General features: G+C 35.5%; 1 protein-coding gene across 11 annotated transcripts in view; it reads right to left on the bottom strand.

The window, feature by feature from the left end:
* Nucleotides 1–18,868, bottom strand: part of LDB3 (LIM domain binding 3) — a 129,801-nt gene that overhangs the window by 13,904 nt on the left and 97,029 nt on the right. For 5 of the 11 annotated variants that reach the window (XM_049810101.1, XM_049810103.1, XM_049810107.1 and 2 more), the window contains 4 exons: nucleotides 15,023–15,187; nucleotides 13,257–13,364; nucleotides 7,543–7,590; nucleotides 4,757–4,884 (listed from right to left, as the gene is read on the bottom strand). In XM_049810101.1, the coding sequence (XP_049666058.1) occupies nucleotides 4,757–4,884; nucleotides 7,543–7,590; nucleotides 13,257–13,364; nucleotides 15,023–15,187 (449 nt within the window). The remainder of the gene's footprint in view (nucleotides 1–4,756; nucleotides 4,885–7,542; nucleotides 7,591–13,256; nucleotides 13,365–15,022; nucleotides 15,188–18,868) is intronic. The other 6 variants (XM_049810111.1, XM_049810112.1, XM_049810104.1 and 3 more) reach the window with 5 other exon arrangements.

The following is an 18,868-nucleotide window of genomic DNA, read 5'->3' as shown; positions in this document are numbered from 1 at the left end:
TTACTGGGGAATGGTAAACAGTGTTTAAAGATTTCAGAACAGAGAGTTTATATGCAATCTCTTTAAATCCTGAGGCTGTTGCTATTTATGTATTACGGTATTAAGCTAGACAAAATTAGAAGGCAATATTTCATCTCTAATTGGCGAGTTCAAAAGGCTCCCACCTATGAGGCTCTGTAATTAAATAAGGCGACTTCTAGTCACTCAGTTTTGTGAAAGGATTCTCCCTCCCCCAAGAGCTAATTCCTGTTCATGCAAAGTACAGCAGTGTATCCCACAGAGGGCCTAACAAAATGGTCAAGATACTCTGTTACAGACTTCCAGAAGTGAAGAACAAATGCAGTCCAGGTACCATTTTTAGGATGTCTTTTTCTATGATTGTCCTTAGTAAATTCAGCTTACAATCTGTTAGTTTTTCACTTTTTCTTCCTTAATTTCACAATGTTTGTGTTCTATTTTTCCAGTTTGTTTATTCCAACCAGTGTAGATAGTATATGATTTCTCTCAGTTCAGATTAATCTAGACTCCTTTGAAGGATAAACACTGGGGAAGGGTCTTTGTCTTTCATTCTCTCTACCTTTTATTTCTTTTTACTCTGTCTATCTTTTCTACTTGCCGCAGTAAAATGAAGCAGCAACAGAAATTTTTTTCCAGTTCCTGAGAGAAGATACCAGGGGAATTATTGCCAAATGACAAATGTTGGGTGCTCGCAACTGGTCTGAGTTCTTTTCAGCCATTAGCATTTAATTTTACAGGCTGAATTTATTACAACATATTTCCACCCCCCTCCCACCCCCTCACCCCCCACTGCGTGAGCAGGTTGGACTTACTATTGATTTAAAATAGTGTTATTGCAATGTATTAGGAAGGTTTCAGATTTTAGCTATTTTTATTAAGAGGGAATTATTATCTTATAGCTATATCCCTAAGCTTATATGAACAACACTCTTGTCTTAGTAGCTACTGCCATACAAATTCACCTTGCTTGTTTATGTCTTTCAAAGTCTTCCAACATACATGCAGCATATAAAAGGTGCTGTTTGCTAGTAAAAAGTACTAAGATTCTGTATATCAGAGAGTAGATTCTCAAAATACCAGTATTGTATGAGCTGACCCCTAACTGTTAAAAAATGAGTACTTTAAATAATTCACTAACCCAGCCTCTATCACGTTGTTTCTCAGCCCTCAGACTCTTTTAGAGTAGGAGACGAAGAATGGGACTATTGTTATCCTCAGAGAATAGCAGGAGAAGAGGTCTCTCTTAACAGCCATAGGAGCAAGCCAGTTCCTTGCTTCTGGGGAATTTGGAATTCTACCCATCAGCTCTTCATTTATGGTCAATAGATATTTTCCCTCCAGAAAAAAAGGCGTGTTACCAAAGATTCATTTAGTAAAGATTCATATAGTCTTGAATGAGTTAGTCTTACATACTAGCTTGCACTGTGAAAACAATTTCCCTTTTTTTTTTCCCCCCTTTGTTAGTAGAACATGTCATTGTTATTCTTAACAATAATTTTCCAGTAACAAATGTAATTCATAACCTCAACTGATTTGGCTTGTTCTACACTTAGTGGCTGCATCCTTGAAGCCCCAAATTTTCCTATATACTGTTCCAGTACATAGTAGATTACAGACAAGGCAGATAATGCAACAAGTCCTTTATAAAAAGACACTATTATATTCAGAAGAATTTAAAATGAAAGATGATACATAACCTGCTGTTTTAGTATTGCAGGTGCTTAGGAGTCAGTGAAAAGTTCATTGAAATCTGTGGGAATTTTCTACCAATTTCTAGAAGAATGGATCAGGCCTTTACACTTGAGCACTTTTACATACATGAGCAGTCCTGTTTGGACCTAACGATTTAAGAGGAAAGATCTGCTTTCTTACTTCTAGGTATCATATTACTTCGTAGGATAAAACTGGCGTTTGAGTTGCTTGGAATATATGAAATCACTATTCTAGACTGGGAAAGCCTAGAAGAAAGGAATACACAAGTATTTTCTGCCATCTAGTGGACCTTATTCAGAAAATAAGTCTATGCTCCGTTTACAAACATTGTGAAATTTATGGGACAGGGAAGGGAAACGATTTCAGAGTTCACAGCTTCTCCTATGGGAAGAAAACAATGATTTTTAGCAGCAGAAGATTCCCACTAGAGTTATGTTAGTCAAAGTAGCATCTTCCTTTACTTTAAAGTTAGACTTACTAACTTTAAGTTAGACTTACTCCCATCTGAGCCAGATACTTAACAATGCAGTTTCATTTTGAGATTGGTTTCAGTGTAAACAAGATTTAGCCCCATTGGTTTTTTTCAGTCTGAGACAGATTTAAATAGTCTTGTAAACCCTCAGGTTTCTAGACATTGCATATATGAGGCTGTTGGTGGATGTTTTGATCTGGAAGTTGCTGGCCCACATTTTTAAGGGGAGCAAGTTATCTCATTCCCATTAACACTGATGGCTAGCATAAAGACATTCCTCTTCTAAATTCTACATTGCAAATCATTATAGTAGTCTCCACTATTTCTGCCTTTTCACACAATGGATTTACAAAAAAAGAAGTCTAAGAAATTCTTTGCTAAAGTGAGAGTGCAGTTACTGCATATGCCTGAGGTTGCACTTGGACTGGAAGAAAAAGATGTATCTTGTGATCTCCTGTGTCTTAATTTGAGAACAGCTGGTCCTCTCAGATTGAGGCTGCATTTTACACTGCAGGACAGAATTTATAGGCATTGACAAAGTTGGGTAAGGAAGTTTTATAACTATCTTGTTTTGAAGTACTATTGATCTTTCCCATCTGTGACAGGAAATGCTGTTTCCTCCATTTCTTCGCAAGTGACAAATTTCCCGTTTGCTCAGGACTGCAACTGCAACTGTCTCTAGGGTCAGCTCATGTTCCAAAAACAGTATGGAGTGCTACTACATCAAATAGATAAAACTCTAAAAAGTTACCAAAACAAAACCCAAACATCTTCAATAAAATCTCTGTCTATAATCAATTTTGTACCTGAGTCACTTTGGGGTTCAATTAAAAAGGTATTTTAGAATCCTTTATTGGATATTTCAAACTCCTAAACAATACAGGGGGACTTACTGTTTCTTCCTCTGTCAACTTTAATGCTATTTGAATTTTGTCTTTATAATATATCACATTAGATATTATTCTGAATTTTCTCCTGTCCTCTAGAGTACATTATATCCTTGCAGTGCCTGCAAAATAAGAATTTTCCACACACAGGCAGACAATATATACAGTTGAAGTTAAGTTTGTTGTACACATAGTGACACAGAACAGAGTTTCCATACTGTGTATTTTAAGCCTTTATTGGGAGGCAATGGGGCTCAAAACCAGCAATATAAGGAATTGCAAAGAAGATGCCCATCACAGGAGAAAAAAGCATTGCCTCTTATTCGGAGTCTAATTCAACAGCCACCTTTTTCTTTAACAGATACAGCTACTAATTGGGTATAGTTACAGATTTATTTCTGTGGCAGGTTTGTATATCGAGAACTGGAGTTTATACTTCCCCCAAATGAGCATGGGGCTTAGTATCAATCAGTGCATCTAGGAGATATGTTGACTTGCCACAGTTTGCTCTGTTCTGCATTATGGAAATAAATCCTCTGTCTTCATCTTTCCCTCTTTTGCAAGACAAAAATAGTAACATTTGCCTTCAGTGAGAACATGGTATATGCTGACACACTTAACCAAAAGCAAATGAGGAGAAGCCAAAACCTTTATTTACTTTGAGACCCTTAAATAGCTCATGATAGTTCTGAACTGGCTTTTTCCACCTTTATATCTCAAATATAAAGATCAATCAACCCATCTGTCTGTCTGCTTTATGTTTAAGTAAAATGTCTGCATTGGTTTCATTTCAGTAGATCCAGAGATACAGCATTACAGAAGACAGAGTTTAAGACTGTTAGAATTCTTGGCCTTTTCATATTTACTTGACTGTCAAGATATAAATCAACTTTTTAATTCTCTTGCTAAGATCAAAACAAGCTTAATTTGAAACAGAACTGCATTTAGACTTATATTGCTGCCTCATTTAATTTCTTCATTTTGAAGGTTCACATTTTGGTCAACAGTAGTTTTAGAAGTTCACTCCATTTGTAACACATTAATACAAAGGGAATTTAAATAACATCAAGGAGCATATTTTCCACATGAATGAATAATCAAATATATTCCTTCAATAACTGGATCTGTGGGAAATGGAAGCATAGTATTATAAGTACTTTAATAGGTTATTCTTTATTTCAAATATAAGCCTGAGTTTGAGAAGTTCAATATATGGCCTTATCTATTTTGTAAATATATCCTACTCAAGCTACCTTCACTTATTTTATCTCCCTCCTGAGTTGTGCATTCTTAAGCTATTTTATCAATTCTGAAGTGTCACTGGGCTCCTAATTGGGTGCACTGGGTTATTTTCCCAATGTATTTCTTTTGAAAAATCAGGCTATGCATTTTTTATTACAGACTTTTCACTTGCTTTTATTCTTCTTCCCCCATTTGTTCCACATTTTCACTCCAAAGCAGAATACAAATACAATATAAACCTTGATCTTCAGATAATCTGAAGCAAAACTAGCAAATAGCAGCATTTGGTTCCATGTATATAAATCTTTCCTGATAGGTGTATGTCCTGTTGCAAAATATGCATTCTTTGCATTTTCTTTTTCTAAAAGAAATGTGCAGGTGCATTTCTGTTCTGAATCCTTTCAGTACTTTGAAGTCACCTTACCTGGCTGGTAGACAGAGGGCTTTATGCTGGCAGTAGTAACAACTCTCAGTTTTGAAGTAGCAGAAGCAGCAGGACTTTCACCGTAGCTTCCAGAAACTGGCATTGGTGTATATGACTGGCTTGTGTTTCTAAAAGCAAAATGAAGGTATAAGCAACTTTATAAACAGCAAAAGTTACTGATTATGAAATAACAGATCTGGCAGCTTCCAAAGCATTCCAAGGAGAACTGTCCTTGAGAGCTACAGAGAGAATACTGTGAGGTTCATTAGTCTTTATCATTGCTAAGAAAGGCTTGGACAATTATTTGGAAAGAAAAATTAGCCAAATAAGGATTTTTGAGTAATGCCAAGTTGCTCTTGTCACAAAAAATAGCTTACTGAAGGAAAATGACAAATTTATTAAAGGAACTCTCAGTTTAATGAGGGATCAAACTTCAGGAACATGCATACAAAGTTTGGGTTTTCTGTCCCTCTACAAACCAACAAACAGGCCTGTTCTTGTCTAAGATAAATCAATGAGGGACATCTTGTTGACTTAAAAAGATACTGGCTCAGCACAATTACTACTACTACTACAAATACTAACTACTGTTTATAAGCATTGTACTCTTCTCAAAAAGACTGTAGTGACCTTTAGAAAACGTTTCTGCAACTAACTCTTTTCCCTATTTAGACTGAAACCACAATTTACATTCATTTTTCTAATGTTCAGATTCAGCTAACCGAAAAGCACGTGATATGCAATATTATGATGCAATTTCTGCATTCCTAAATTAAAAACATTTGCTCAGGATTCCAAACATCAACAAGAAATAGCTTTTCTCTATTTTATGGCTCAGATGGTGATTCTGAGTTTGATTACAGTAACACATTGAAATATATGCCTCTTCTATTTGCCTGTAATTTAGGATGATTCTAGCTGTAGTGATTTTGCTTCATAGACCCCTAAAAGAGCATTACAAACAAAGCAAGCAAGAGAGAATAAAGAAGTACAAGGAAAGGAAGCAACAAATACCAAGATGTGTGCAGTAATAAAAACCATTCACTATTGAACATCACTCCTACTCACCCTGAAAGCACAGTTTTACTTTCTTTTTCCTTTCAGTTTCCCTGCCTGTGTGAACCAGATCCCTATCCATTTGTGGTGATAGTTTAAGAGTTATTTCCATAGTGGCTTTGTCTATAGGAAAACATTTGTCAGCATAAGAAAAGAAGCGTGCAGCTTTGCCAGGCCATTGGTCCATCCCGACTTGTACTTTGACAGTGGAAATAGATGCCATCTGGAGAGAACTTTACATATGGCAAACTCAACAAATTCCTTCCAGTACAGGTAAAAAACATTCTGACAAATGTAAACTTTTAATTTTTAATTTTGAACAAAATAAACCTATCCCCACAACATAGCTTTTTGCTACTCTGACAGTGCTTATACTATAGATCTAGTTTGCATAGCATTACTGCCTCAGGCTAATTTATTTTGTCTATTTAGTTAGCCCTAGAAACATAGCTATTGCTACAATGACTACAGCTAATTATTTCTGTACCTAGCCCGGGGCTTAGGCCTGGATTTGGGTCCACTATACCACGAGTGAACAGGACTCTGTATTCACTGTAAATTCTGTTAACTGTGCTGTGGTTTTGTAACCGCCAAAGCTGTTCTAAGCACAGCAAGACTTTTTACTTTCCATTCTTACCATCTATTTCCTGTTGATACCTCCTCATCTGTAGTGCATAACGCACTGTACTCGGGGCCACGGGGCAGAGGATCATTGCTCCTACCGTAGCACAGACAGGAAGATGTACGCTTCAGGAACACTGGCTTCACATACAGCTTTCAAAATGCCTTTAGCTAAACACAGACTATCAAAAGACTTTTCCTTGTTTTAAAATCTACTACTAGACAGAAAACCAGTAAAAAATACTTACCTTTACAGGATCAGTGATCAATATTTACAATGTGGATTAAAAGAGTTTAAATCATGTGTCAGACAGCCTTAATCTGAAAATGGCATACACTCAGGAAAGTCTACTCCCAGATGTGCAGTTCCATTGGTAGAAAGACTCATTTGAAGCTCTCTTAATGCACAAAATATATAAAGAAGTTCTGAGCCAGATTAGTGACACTTAGACTGTCATGAAGAAAAATGGTTATTCAAAATTCAAATGTTTCCCAAAGTTAATAGCATGGTAAAACCATGCCACTAGATTTCCTTGTATGTTCAGAGGAATGAAGTTGAAAAAAACCAAAACCAACACACACGAAAAAATGTATTCATAGTACCAAAATCACAGCAAAATTAAAAAAAGAAGTTAACTACTGAACTCTTTCACAAATGCATATTAAATACAGTAAGGAAGATAAAAAGGCTTGTCAAAGAGAAAGAAAGTGTTACACTACATCATTAAGGGTTTTAGTGAAGTTAAAAGATTTATCAGAATTTCTGCTGAAGAAAAGGAAATAGCATGTGATTAAAAGAAAGAAAGTAAGAAAGAAAGAATAAAAAGATGTCCTAAGGAACAAAGATGCTTTAATGGAACAGGAAGCAATGGCATCTCGAAAAGCAGTGAAAGCACCCTTACTGAACTGATCTGTAGCAGCCAATGGCATGTGACAAGCAGCGAATTAAATACTGGCTCTGAAAACTATTAGTTGTCAGAAAAAGAAAGAGTAAATATTTCTAAGCAGATCATTTTTATGTTAACACTTCACTAGATGCCTACTAGCAGCAATAAACTGGTTTGTTAAGTGCTTCTAAGGTAGAGTAGCTGCACAAAACATTTTTATACCTCTTCTTTGACTGGTAGCTGACGGAGGTGGAAGAATGCCGGTTGAAACTAAAATGAGACAAAAGTTGTATTTGAAAAAAAAAATATAGCAAGAAAATTGGGATATCTTGTCCTATGGTGAATTTCCTTATGAGTAAGAGGTGCTTTTAAGCGCTAAAGTAAACAACATGTACATATTTATAATCATATAAGATCAGTATTACATTTTGCTTATCTTATTTAAGCCAGGAATCATAGTGAAACCTGAATAATGGTAACATAAATAAATCAGCTGAGTATATTGCTCTATAAGTCACTCTCATCCAGTTTTGCTCATTCTTTAGTTGTGGAATTCTAGTTCAACCACTGGACTGTTTGCTTTGACATTCACCATTTATTTGTATTAACATAGAAAAATAAGCATGAGTTTCTTTTTGTGTCATAAGCTTAAGTTGCACAACCCCACAGAAAGGACAGGCTGGAAGCAGCTGAAGCAACAACATCAAGCCATCACGTTCAACTTTTCCCTTGCAGTACTATCCTGCTGTTCATTTACTAAACAGAGTCTTAGGTAAACAGGTAGATTTTTTTTTTCTTGGGGAAACAGCATCATTTCAGAACATAAATGATTAATTTATGTAAATGCAGAAAGTACTTAAAAGCCCGCACAATGTAGTATCTGAGAAACAAGAGGATTCAGAATGAACACAGATCCTGTCTAAATGCAGAGCAGTGCAGGGCTGCATGGCATCAATCACATCCCACAGGAGCACAGCCGACATTTGCCAGAATTACCAGAAGCCCATCATATGCCAGTTGTTTTCCTAGCTTCTGGAGAGGAGTTTTTCTTCCCTTTACCACAGACACAGTGCCTGGATTAAACGCCTAGGATGACAGAGGCTACACCTTCCTTTTAGAACCATAACTGCAACTCTTTCCATCGTTTCTCCTGGTTTTGTATTCCCAGAGTGCTGTCTCGCTGGTTACCCTAGTTTTACCCCCCAGATGGAATAGCCAATTGCATAAAGAACTTTGTAGCTTTTTTAAAACACTCCTGCTATGCTTTCTTTTTTGTAAGATCGATCATAAGTGAAAACATAAGATAACATTGCAGATTTAAAAGTAACACAACCAGTTATGGATTAATGACTTACTTCAAACATTCCTCTTTAAGAACATTTAGGAAAAGATTTTACTCATGTTAGGTGTTATGCATATTGACCTTGCTCACAAAAGCAAAATCACTGTAAAACTGGATCTACCAAAGTTTAAAAATCAGATTGAAATAGTTAAGAACATTGATCAAGAAATGCTCCTGCATTTTCTCGGCAGACCTTCATAAAGTATCTAGAAGGAAAAAAAACCCAACAAACACTGGAACAATGGTGGTAAAATCTCAACCTCATTCTACCTGAGCATGTTTTACAGGATGGGGATACTGTTGTAACTAAGGTCATCCATATTTTATTTTGTACTAAAACTATATGAAATGCTGCAATGCTCCAATGGTGGATGTCAAGCTGAACCTGGATTTTTAAGTCCGTATTTTGGCATGCTAGTGTGTTGCTTGATTTCTAAATGAAAACTATCAGATGCTCAAAATTTGAATTATAAGCTAATTTAGAGGCCAGTTTTAGTCCCTTATGTTTGAATACACTAGCTATAATACATGACAGTTTTTAAAACAAACATGGAAGTAGTACACAAAGAACCTATTTCAGGTGCAACACAGCCCTCCAAAACCAAACAGAGTTTGCTTCTTGTACCTGATCATCAGGGAACCAATTTTGTAGAGGTCCTACAAGTTTCTGATTTGCCTTTCTGTTCCAAGGCTTGCTGAATTACTGAACTTCCAAGAGAGGTATTAGCTAACACCATAACATTTGCCTGCTGATAACAGCTCGAAGCCAATGTCAGCATGATAGATACCTGTGTCATCCATTGGCAAGTAAGATTTTAGGGCAGTAGTATATAAAGCGGATATGCTGTAGATCTTGCATCTTTGACTTAAATAATTGCCAGGTACAAGCAGTAGGTTTTAGTAGTCCGATTAAAGCATTGCTTTCTGAAATGGACTGTTGTTTTCCATAGATTCACAGAATCTTTCAGGTTGGTCCTCAGGAGATCTCTCATCTAACCTCCTGCTCAAAGCAAGGCCAGCTCTAAGGTCAGACCAGGTTGCTCGGTGTTTTATCCAGTTGTGTCTTAAAAACCTTCAAGAGTGGAGACGCATAGCCTCCCCAGACAACCTGCTTCCTTTCAAAGGGGCAGGAAAGGGTAAGATGGTCCATGCCTCTAACGCAGGAGGTAAAAGACACTTGAATTGGAAGTAAATTTTAATCTCTTGGGGTGATCTTTTTATCATTATTACTCATTAAAATTGTGATTCACACCTATTAGTCCATATTGATACAAATGAATTTATAGTTTCAAGGCCTTGCAGTGCTTCCCTTCTCCCCATTAAAGGAATGTGAAATTAAAGTGAAATGGATAAAGGCTCAATCAAGAAATAGTATTATATTAGCTCCAAGATAGCCATGCAAGTAGTGCCAGCAAATAGTAGCTATGTTTATACTAATTTATTAGCTCTTTATATGTAAATTATACAAAATTGTTGCTTAACTGTTATTTCCAAGACAAACATAGCTCTTTTATGGAAGAGAAGAGTTATCCAAAAGATAACAAAAGATATCTGCATCTAGTTCTTATACCAAAAGCTATGCTAGCAGTTGTCAATCCATCCCAAGTAACTGTTATACTCTATTCCTGACCAGCATAGCTACCACACTTCAATGTGAAGAGTGCCTATTCTGGGATTCAGAAGGTCTATCCATAGTTCTGTGACTAATACAAATGAATTATGAGCTTCTTAAATGAATAGCTTTCAATTAAAAAAAAACCATATGCATGCATTAACTATTTTGTGAAAACATGCCTTCTACCTACTTGGGCAGCCTTATTTTAAGGATTTTCTATGATGATAAACTGTCTGTCTCTGAAAGGTTTCTAGATATCTACTACTTTTATAACTCTGATGTAAACACTCATGATGCTATGATTCACATATTCATAAGGGTTTCCAAAGTTTTTAGATGACTCCAAGTATGGTCTTATAACTCAATAGTCCAATTTTAGAATGCCCCCCCCCCACCCTTACTAGCAGCATTCTGTGTTCAAATCTATGTCTGTCTTCACCTAGTCAGATAGCTTCACAGAATAATAAAAACAAAATCCAAAGGAAATTTTATTTCTGAAATAAAGCCATTTCTTAAAACTGGAAAATTTGTAGTTTTGGCATTTTAGAAGTATGATATGTTCTTTAGCTCTCCCCTTATATCCTCCTATTCAAGATAATCAGAAATTGTCAATGAGTAGGATTTTTTTCACTCAAGTGTAAAAATGCCTTTCTAATCTTGGATGGACAATAAAATAAATCTGATTAAGATTTTACCAATGGAGTCCTAAAAGTGATATATGGAAAGCATCTGTGATTTTATCTTTCTGCGTTCCTCCAAAATTGTTCATGAAATGAAAATCTTTCATTATTTGATTGTTTTTCTTGAAGGGGAAAAACTAGAGCCTTTTGTAATATCAATGCTAATCTCAATGAAATATGCATATATTGCAGAAATAAAAAGTATTACATGCAGTATGACTACTACATGCAGGCTTCACAGACCTATTATTAGCTATTATGTACAATTCTCACTGAACTTAGGAGAATACCAAGGAAATCTCTTATGCAGGTATGTAAAAATATACATCTCATAGCAAGACTTGTATGGGTCCTAAGATATAGGCTGATAAAACATGAATAGATGTTCTCTGGCCAGAGTAGTCACCAAGGCTTGAATTTAATTTCAGGTTCTGACTGTTGGATACATTTCAGTCGTCAACTGAGAGAAACACTAAAATTGAGTCTTTTCTGTAGCTCAGAAGATATAAAATAGGTTTTGCATGCCAGTGTTTAATCAAGCTCAAATATGCAGTTATTGTTGCTTAGGAAGCAAGAGACTTTCTTTCCCTGGTTATAAGAGGCTTTTAACTGTCTCCTACAACAGCTATGTAGGACCCTCTTCTCGCAGAGATATGTGATCATTCCAACTGACTAAAAGAGATTTGTTAGTAAAACAAACAGTGGATGAAATAGTACTGGTGACATTTAAGAGCCTAATCATACCACAGGATTGAATGAGAAAGCAGCATAAGAATTACTTCTGAAATGCCTTGAGTACTCTCCCAAGTAACAAATGATAGGACAAGAGGAAATGGCCTCAAGTTGTGCCAGTGGAGGCTTAGATTGGATATTAGGAAAAATTTCTTTACCGAAAGGTTTGCCAAGCATTGGAACAGGCTGCCCAGAGAAGCGGTTGAGTCACCATCCCTGGAGGTATTTAAAAGACATGTAGATGTGGCACTTAAGGACACTGTTTAGTGGTGGAGTTGACAGTGCTAGGTTAACAGTTGGACTTGATGATCTTAAAGGTCTTTTCCAACCTAAAGGATTCTATGATTTTTGCAATGTGAAAATTAGGTCCTCTTAAGGTATTTTATGATGGACACTCATGAATAATGAATTCCCTAAATAAGTCATCGCTTTGCAATTTTCAAAGCTCATACATAACACTAGATATCAGTGGCAGTAAACACCCTTGTACCTGTTCTTACCTTCTATTCTTGGTAACATTCTGGTGACATTCACCAACCAATAGTTTAACTGAAACTAGACTTACAATTAGTGTAATTCCACTCAAATAAACAGAATTACATCAGCAGTTAATTTTATTTCTTATGTTTTATCAGCTCCATGCCGGAATTACATCCACTATGTAGTTCCCATGGCTGTAAACAGCCATGTTTACATCCTAAATCTCAGAACTCTTCTGATCTTCTGTTCTGTAGCTATTTCATTTTTGCACTGGTTTCAGTGATGTAAAGCCAACCAAAATGCTTTCAAGTATGTACCTATGTGTAGCACTTAACTGCTGCTTTCTATGATACTCACAAGAAAGTTCATTACAATTCTTGATGTTTAGCCTTCAAACTTGCATGCTTTGTTCATTTCAAATATCACCTTTGAGTGATTCCTAACTACCTTTTTATATCAAGGTAAGACAGACATGGATAATTATAATCTCAAATGTGTTGCTGATTCAGTTTTTCATTATTTCTGAAGATTGTGTTCAAATAATAAATCTTAAAATCTACTGCTTCCTCCTCTGTTAGTCTTGACAAGAGACTTGAGTTAGTTAATGAAAGCAATGAAAAGGCTTAAGCAGTGAGGCAGTACAGCAGCATTCCCTCTTTCTAGTGATAGATGCTACCTTTCCCCATCAGTGGTCTTTCATTAGTCATGATTAAGAGCATAATAAAAGAAGGTCTGATTCCTGTGATCCTGTGTTTTCACCAAGAAAAAAAAAAAAAAGTCTGTCATTCTCACCCAGCATCACTAGACAAAGATTTTAATTTGGCAAAACCAGCACAAACCAACCAACTAAAATACCTTTGTTCCAAAAGGATCTGTTGGTCACATACCCTAAATCTAAAACTCAGGTGTTTCCTAGCATGGTTTTAATGTGAAAGAAAGAAAAGCAAGAAGGCTATTCCTTCAAACACATCATGCTTTTCAATAGTCTCTGCCAAGCCAATCTCTTAAGAAGCTGAAACTGGAGAGAGCAATACAGAATAAAATCAAATTAAGTTAGAAGAAAAAGAAGACAGCTTTACAAATATACCTAGACTGAGATGAGATAGCAGATGAAATAGTGGAGGCTGCTAATGACATGTTCTTGGACCCATGGAAAGGCTTAGGCTGTGAAAGAGAGCTGGGGGCTGCAAGCACTCTGCAGAAGACACAGTAAAAGCATGAAAGCATGTACAAAATAATTTAACAGGGACAAAAATAGTGACATCAGAATCAAGCTTTGTCGGAGTTCAGATACAGGAGGACCACTGCATAGTTACCAGGAACAGGTTTTCTGTAGCATACATCTGCAGACTTACAGAATAGCACAACCAAGCACATTCCTACAGAACACAAGACAAAATGCACACATTATGTACAAATCTTAAACCCAGAGTCTGTTGATAACTAAGAAAGACAATATTTCAGGACAGGACTTTTGTCAACAATACATGTTTTTATCTGCAAGATCTGAAGATGTTTGAGTCTGAATTGAAGCTAATTTTTTTAATATGGAAGCAGTACCAAACAAAAGATTCTCCTATTTAAAACACAAGTCATTGGCATGCATAGTTTAGTAGAGGCATTTATTTTTGAAGCGTATATTAGATAATCCATTTTCTTCATGTTACAGTTTCAACTGTGGGATAAAGATTACTTGAACCATAGCATAATTTCATGTGAAAGTGCCTTACAGCACAGTTCTGAATTACAGAATAATACCTTATTCAAACCTCCTTTGCCCACTGGATGATTGATTTTCTTGTACTGGAATAAAAACAGTCACTGGAGTCCGGTAGGTCATGGTTAGGTAAAAACTGACTGAAGTGAGAAACTAAGTAGCTGGCATACATAAATAATTTAAGTCAAGTGGCAAAAATTAAACAAGAAGTAGAGCCAAGAGAAAATTTCCAATTCCATTTACACAAATCTAAGATAAGACAGACTACATCTTAGGTCTCAATTATTTAAAGCAGTTTACGTTACTGGAAGCGTGTTTTTCCTTGGATTTTCAAAACATGCTAAAATATACATCTTTTTGGAATATTCATGTAGCAAATAACAAAGCTAAAAGAATAACATGCACCAAAGGAATTTACTCTTACTACCTCCAAAATTACTATAATGTAAGTGACAGCAGTATAAATCCCACATATTTCTTCACAGACTGTCTGTCAGCTTTTAATATGCAACTCCTACTGTACTCCCAAGTGTTATGAATGCATACCTCCTTGAAACTCACTTTAGCTCTATAGCTAAATCTCAGTAGAGGAAAGAGAGTAGATAAATCTAATAGAAATTAATTGACTTAATACCTTACAGAGCAAGTCAATAATCAAATATGTGGTTTTACTGACATATTGCTCATTGTCCACCATGTTTTACTGTCATCTGCTATGATACAGTAAGCTCAATCATGTGAGTAAATGACATTTTCTAATTTTCCATTTCATGTCATACTGCAGAAACACTATTAAAAGAACCTTCATTCAACCACTGTAACTATTACGAGGAGTTGTTTTGGTTTTATTACAAGTGGAGAAAAACCATGTCTAGTTTTAACCCTAGACTTGCTTTCTGAAAACATAAGCTGTATTGCAGACTTAAAGCTACATCTTTAGGGCAGTTTTATTTTGCAAATTCTTTGCAAACAAGAACAACGTACTTCAAAATAAGAAAACACACCAAAATGTAGAAAAGCATGTAAAATAGGCTACAGGTTTTACATACTACATTCTTAAGCTAAGAATGTGTATGCAGCCTTCCCAGAGCCATACAGGGGCGTATTTGCGAAAGGACAAAGCAATGAAGCATTACCTTTGGAAGGAGGACGAGAAAGACTCTTGCGCTACTGAGGTGGTTGCTGGTGGTGTCATCAGACTGGCTGTATTTTGAGCAGCAGAAGCAGGCTGATGTGCTGAAGCATGTGGTGCAGGAGCAGAGGCAGAACTGGTAGACACCGGAGCATGCTCGACAGGGGTACTAATTAGAGTTAAATTAAATAAACAAGAAGCATCTTCAGAAGGTGCTTATTTAAAAGTAGAACATAAAACCTACTATGTTTGAACCTGAAGCTGCAAACATAGTAGCAGGCTGTGTTACTGAGAGAAAAGCACAATTATGCAAAGGAAAAAAAAAAAAAAAAAAAAAAAAAAGACATTTGTTAGGCTTTTTTTGGATGTGCAGTTAAGACTGTAATGCAGTTTTGGTCCTGCTTGACTGAAATTTATCCCGGGTGTTATACACACTTAAGTCCTGCTCCCACTGAAGCCAGTGGTAGGAAACGTGGCGTGCAGTACTTAAACAGTTGCAAAGAGTCTGTCACAAACTCTTTGAACTTGGATAAATTTCACCCAATATTTACTCCTAGAGCTGAAGTTTATGTTAGGAGTAAACTTTTTAATTAGATGAAGAAAAGCAATTTAAAGGATATTATCATAGTCCTGTATCAGCAGGTTTCCTGCAAGTTCTGAGAGTCTAGAAATCCAGTCAGCTTAGTTTTGTGTTGAGTTTAATCAGTTTTGTGCAATACAGGTAGTGGAAAGATGTTTAAAAGGAGTCCATTCATCTCTGACCTAAATTCACCTTACATTACACTGGCCAACCCATCAAACAGTAAGATGCCTTTTTACACATAGAAGAGTAAGCAAAATACAAGGGGAAGGTGTTGCATAAAATTTTACTACACCAGTTTTAAACCCACTTGGGTGATGAACAGGAGTTGTTATCCATGTGGCCCTCTCACGCTATCGTGGCGCAGATAACATGGAGCAGAGAAATATTAATGTTTAATTCATTTTCTCTTTATTTGATTGCAAAATAGATTAATTGAAATGAATAATAATAATAAAAATCTAGTCTCATATCCTGTGGCCATTTTAGTAGCCTACAGAACTACTAGTGTCTTTCATCATCTGCTATCAGAGCACCCAGTGCTCATTAACATATTTCAGCCTTGCTCAAATTTGGAAAGTATTACTTATCTCTTACAGATAGACAAATGGGGCAAAGTTACCTATTAGACAGCTTTGCAAGATAGTTTAGTCAAAGCCATCCACTGCTAAGAAATGAACCAATCTTTTGGAGGTTCAGTTTATCGTCTTCCACTAGTTCTTACCTCAAATGAAGAAAAACAAAACAAAACAAATCGTTAAGTGGACATACAAGTTTCAAGTTCTTTGCTGACTGTTTCAAATGAACTTAATATCAACAAAAAAATAATAATACGTACATTCATTATTCACTTGTCAATAAACCTAAAAAACCCCCACTAGGTCATTTACAATTAAGGGGGGGGGGGAGGGATAAAAAAAAGGGGGGAGAAATAAGAAAAGAAAAAAGCTTAATTTTGTGTTTAGGCAGATCTTACTGTGGATTTCATTAATTATTATCCACAGAACAAATAAGCCACTGAAAAATAACTAATTGCAATTTGATTTTTTAGATTATTACACTATTTTGCGGCACAAACTTTAGTGACAGTATAAGCATATGTCCCCCAGGCATAAGAGACATTTTTCTTGATGCCATATTATTGTGCTGTAGATTAAATTTCTTTAGTAGTTATACTAATACATCTTTTTTTTTTTTTTTTTTTTTTTTAAATCAGGGCATTACTGTACATGACATAGTTGTATATGTTTCTTGTATAAGAAAATAATGGATATATTTTTACTTCTTTTGACCTAACTGATTAAGTATCCTGCCCCATCTCTGGGTTCTTACAAATGACTCCTATCAGGGTGATGGAATTCGGCGATTCTCTTGTGCAACGTACAAAGAATGCCCAAAATATTCTTTCCTGAGCACAGTAAGTCTTAAATAACAAAAGAAAGCTTGCAGTTCCACAACTGGTTTTCAGCTGAACCTTAGCCCTCAAACATTCTTTCTCTCAGCCTTTTTTCCTATGCGAGTTTGCCACTGCGCAAATATTTTTCTCTTTCTTTCAGGCATTCTAGTATTTTCTTTTGCTTCTCTCAGAAGCACTGATTCAACAAGTTATACTCCTCAGGACCTTGAATGAGTGCTTGGTACTTCAGAATTCGTGATATACCCCTTGCTCTTCAAGGGACTGTCCCATTTCCCCTGTCCTCCTCCGCCTTCTTGTATGGTTTAGTAGTCTAAATGATGGTGTCTTATTTCAGCTGAATATTTTACTGCTTGATTAGCTGAAATGGAAGTGTGGTTGTTATGCTCATCAATTTCAAAGTTGAATGCAACCCACAACAAAAGCAGAAAACCAGTATTTTCTCTCTTACGAGTTTCATCTGCAATTCTATACATAACAAGTGAGATCTTGAAAATACTCATCCTGTTTGCAATTCTAGTTTTCAAATCATTACACCAAAAGTTTTGCAACAGTTTTGCAAAAGTTTGTCCATCATAATATGCATTTAAAATTCAGATCAGTTTTTCCATCTTGATGCATTTGCATTATGATGTAGATTCTTCCACTTAGCTAATACAGTATCAATTACATAGACTATGTAACAGAGTAGCTGTATATTATATATCACTGCTATGCATCACGAGCTAGTCTGTTACCGAGTTTTAATACTCACAGGATTTTTTTTGCAGTGGGTACTGGAATTGTCACATTAAAAGGTGTTGAGTCAAAATTTACTACTTAACATACCTTTAATTTCGTAAACAGGAAAGGACTGAAACTATACTTCACATAAAAATGGAACTTAATATATGTCCTAAAACCAAACACAAACTAGGATTTCACCTCTTCTGTCTTTCTATTTTCACTGATGTGAAAGGGAATTTGCTACAGATTTCAAAAGAATCAAGACTCCATACCTTAAATAAAAGAAAACAGTGAAGTTACTTAATCGTAATGATCTCCAAAATGTTAACCAAAACACATACTCAGTAATATATATTTGAAAGAAAAAAAAAAAAAAAAAAAAAGGTAAGAATATGCATAGACACGGATCTCTGTGGAGACAGATTTGAACTAGACAAACACATATAAATAAAATAAATGCAAATATACTGGAATACCTTATAAAATGTAAAAGAAATACAAACAAATTTTATCTTGCATGCTGTTTGTAACAGTTCTTTTTATGTGATCAAAATGTTAGAAGCTTGATCAACTTCCTGCAGGGTAGAATATATTAAGTAACAAAACAAAGAATTGGAATAAATATAAACGATGTAGATATAACCTTAAAAGTGAGGGTAATATCTGGTTACATGAATTATAGCAGTTGGTAACTAATTCTCTATTCAGTTTTATAGAAAGAACTCGGACTAACTTGACTGTTTTTAGTTTAACGACTACGGACTTTAAATAATTTTATTTAGACATGCAAATACAATAACTTTTTTTCTTAAGATTGCCTCCTTTCTAGATTTTAAATCTGATTTTTTCTTTTTTTTTTTTTTTTTAGTTCTTCAGGTGCAGAGTAATTTTAAGAACTGATAAATGCAAATGCTGCTTTATCAGACAGATCATCTATTATAACAGCTTCATTATTATGTATTTGGAATTGTTTTTTTGGGTTTTTTAATACAGTCATTCTTTATGTTTTTAATGTTACAATATTTTGTATTTTAAGGAAAATCAAAGGAAATGGATGTTCTCAAACATCTCCATATTTGTGGTAACAAATAAACATAAAATGCACGATGTGAGTAAGTTACGTGGATGAA

The sequence above is a fragment of the Accipiter gentilis genome, chromosome 9, assembly GCF_929443795.1.
Source record: "Accipiter gentilis chromosome 9, bAccGen1.1, whole genome shotgun sequence".
Taxonomy (NCBI): Eukaryota; Metazoa; Chordata; class Aves; order Accipitriformes; family Accipitridae; genus Astur; species Astur gentilis.
This window is presented reverse-complemented; position numbering and strand designations above follow the sequence as displayed.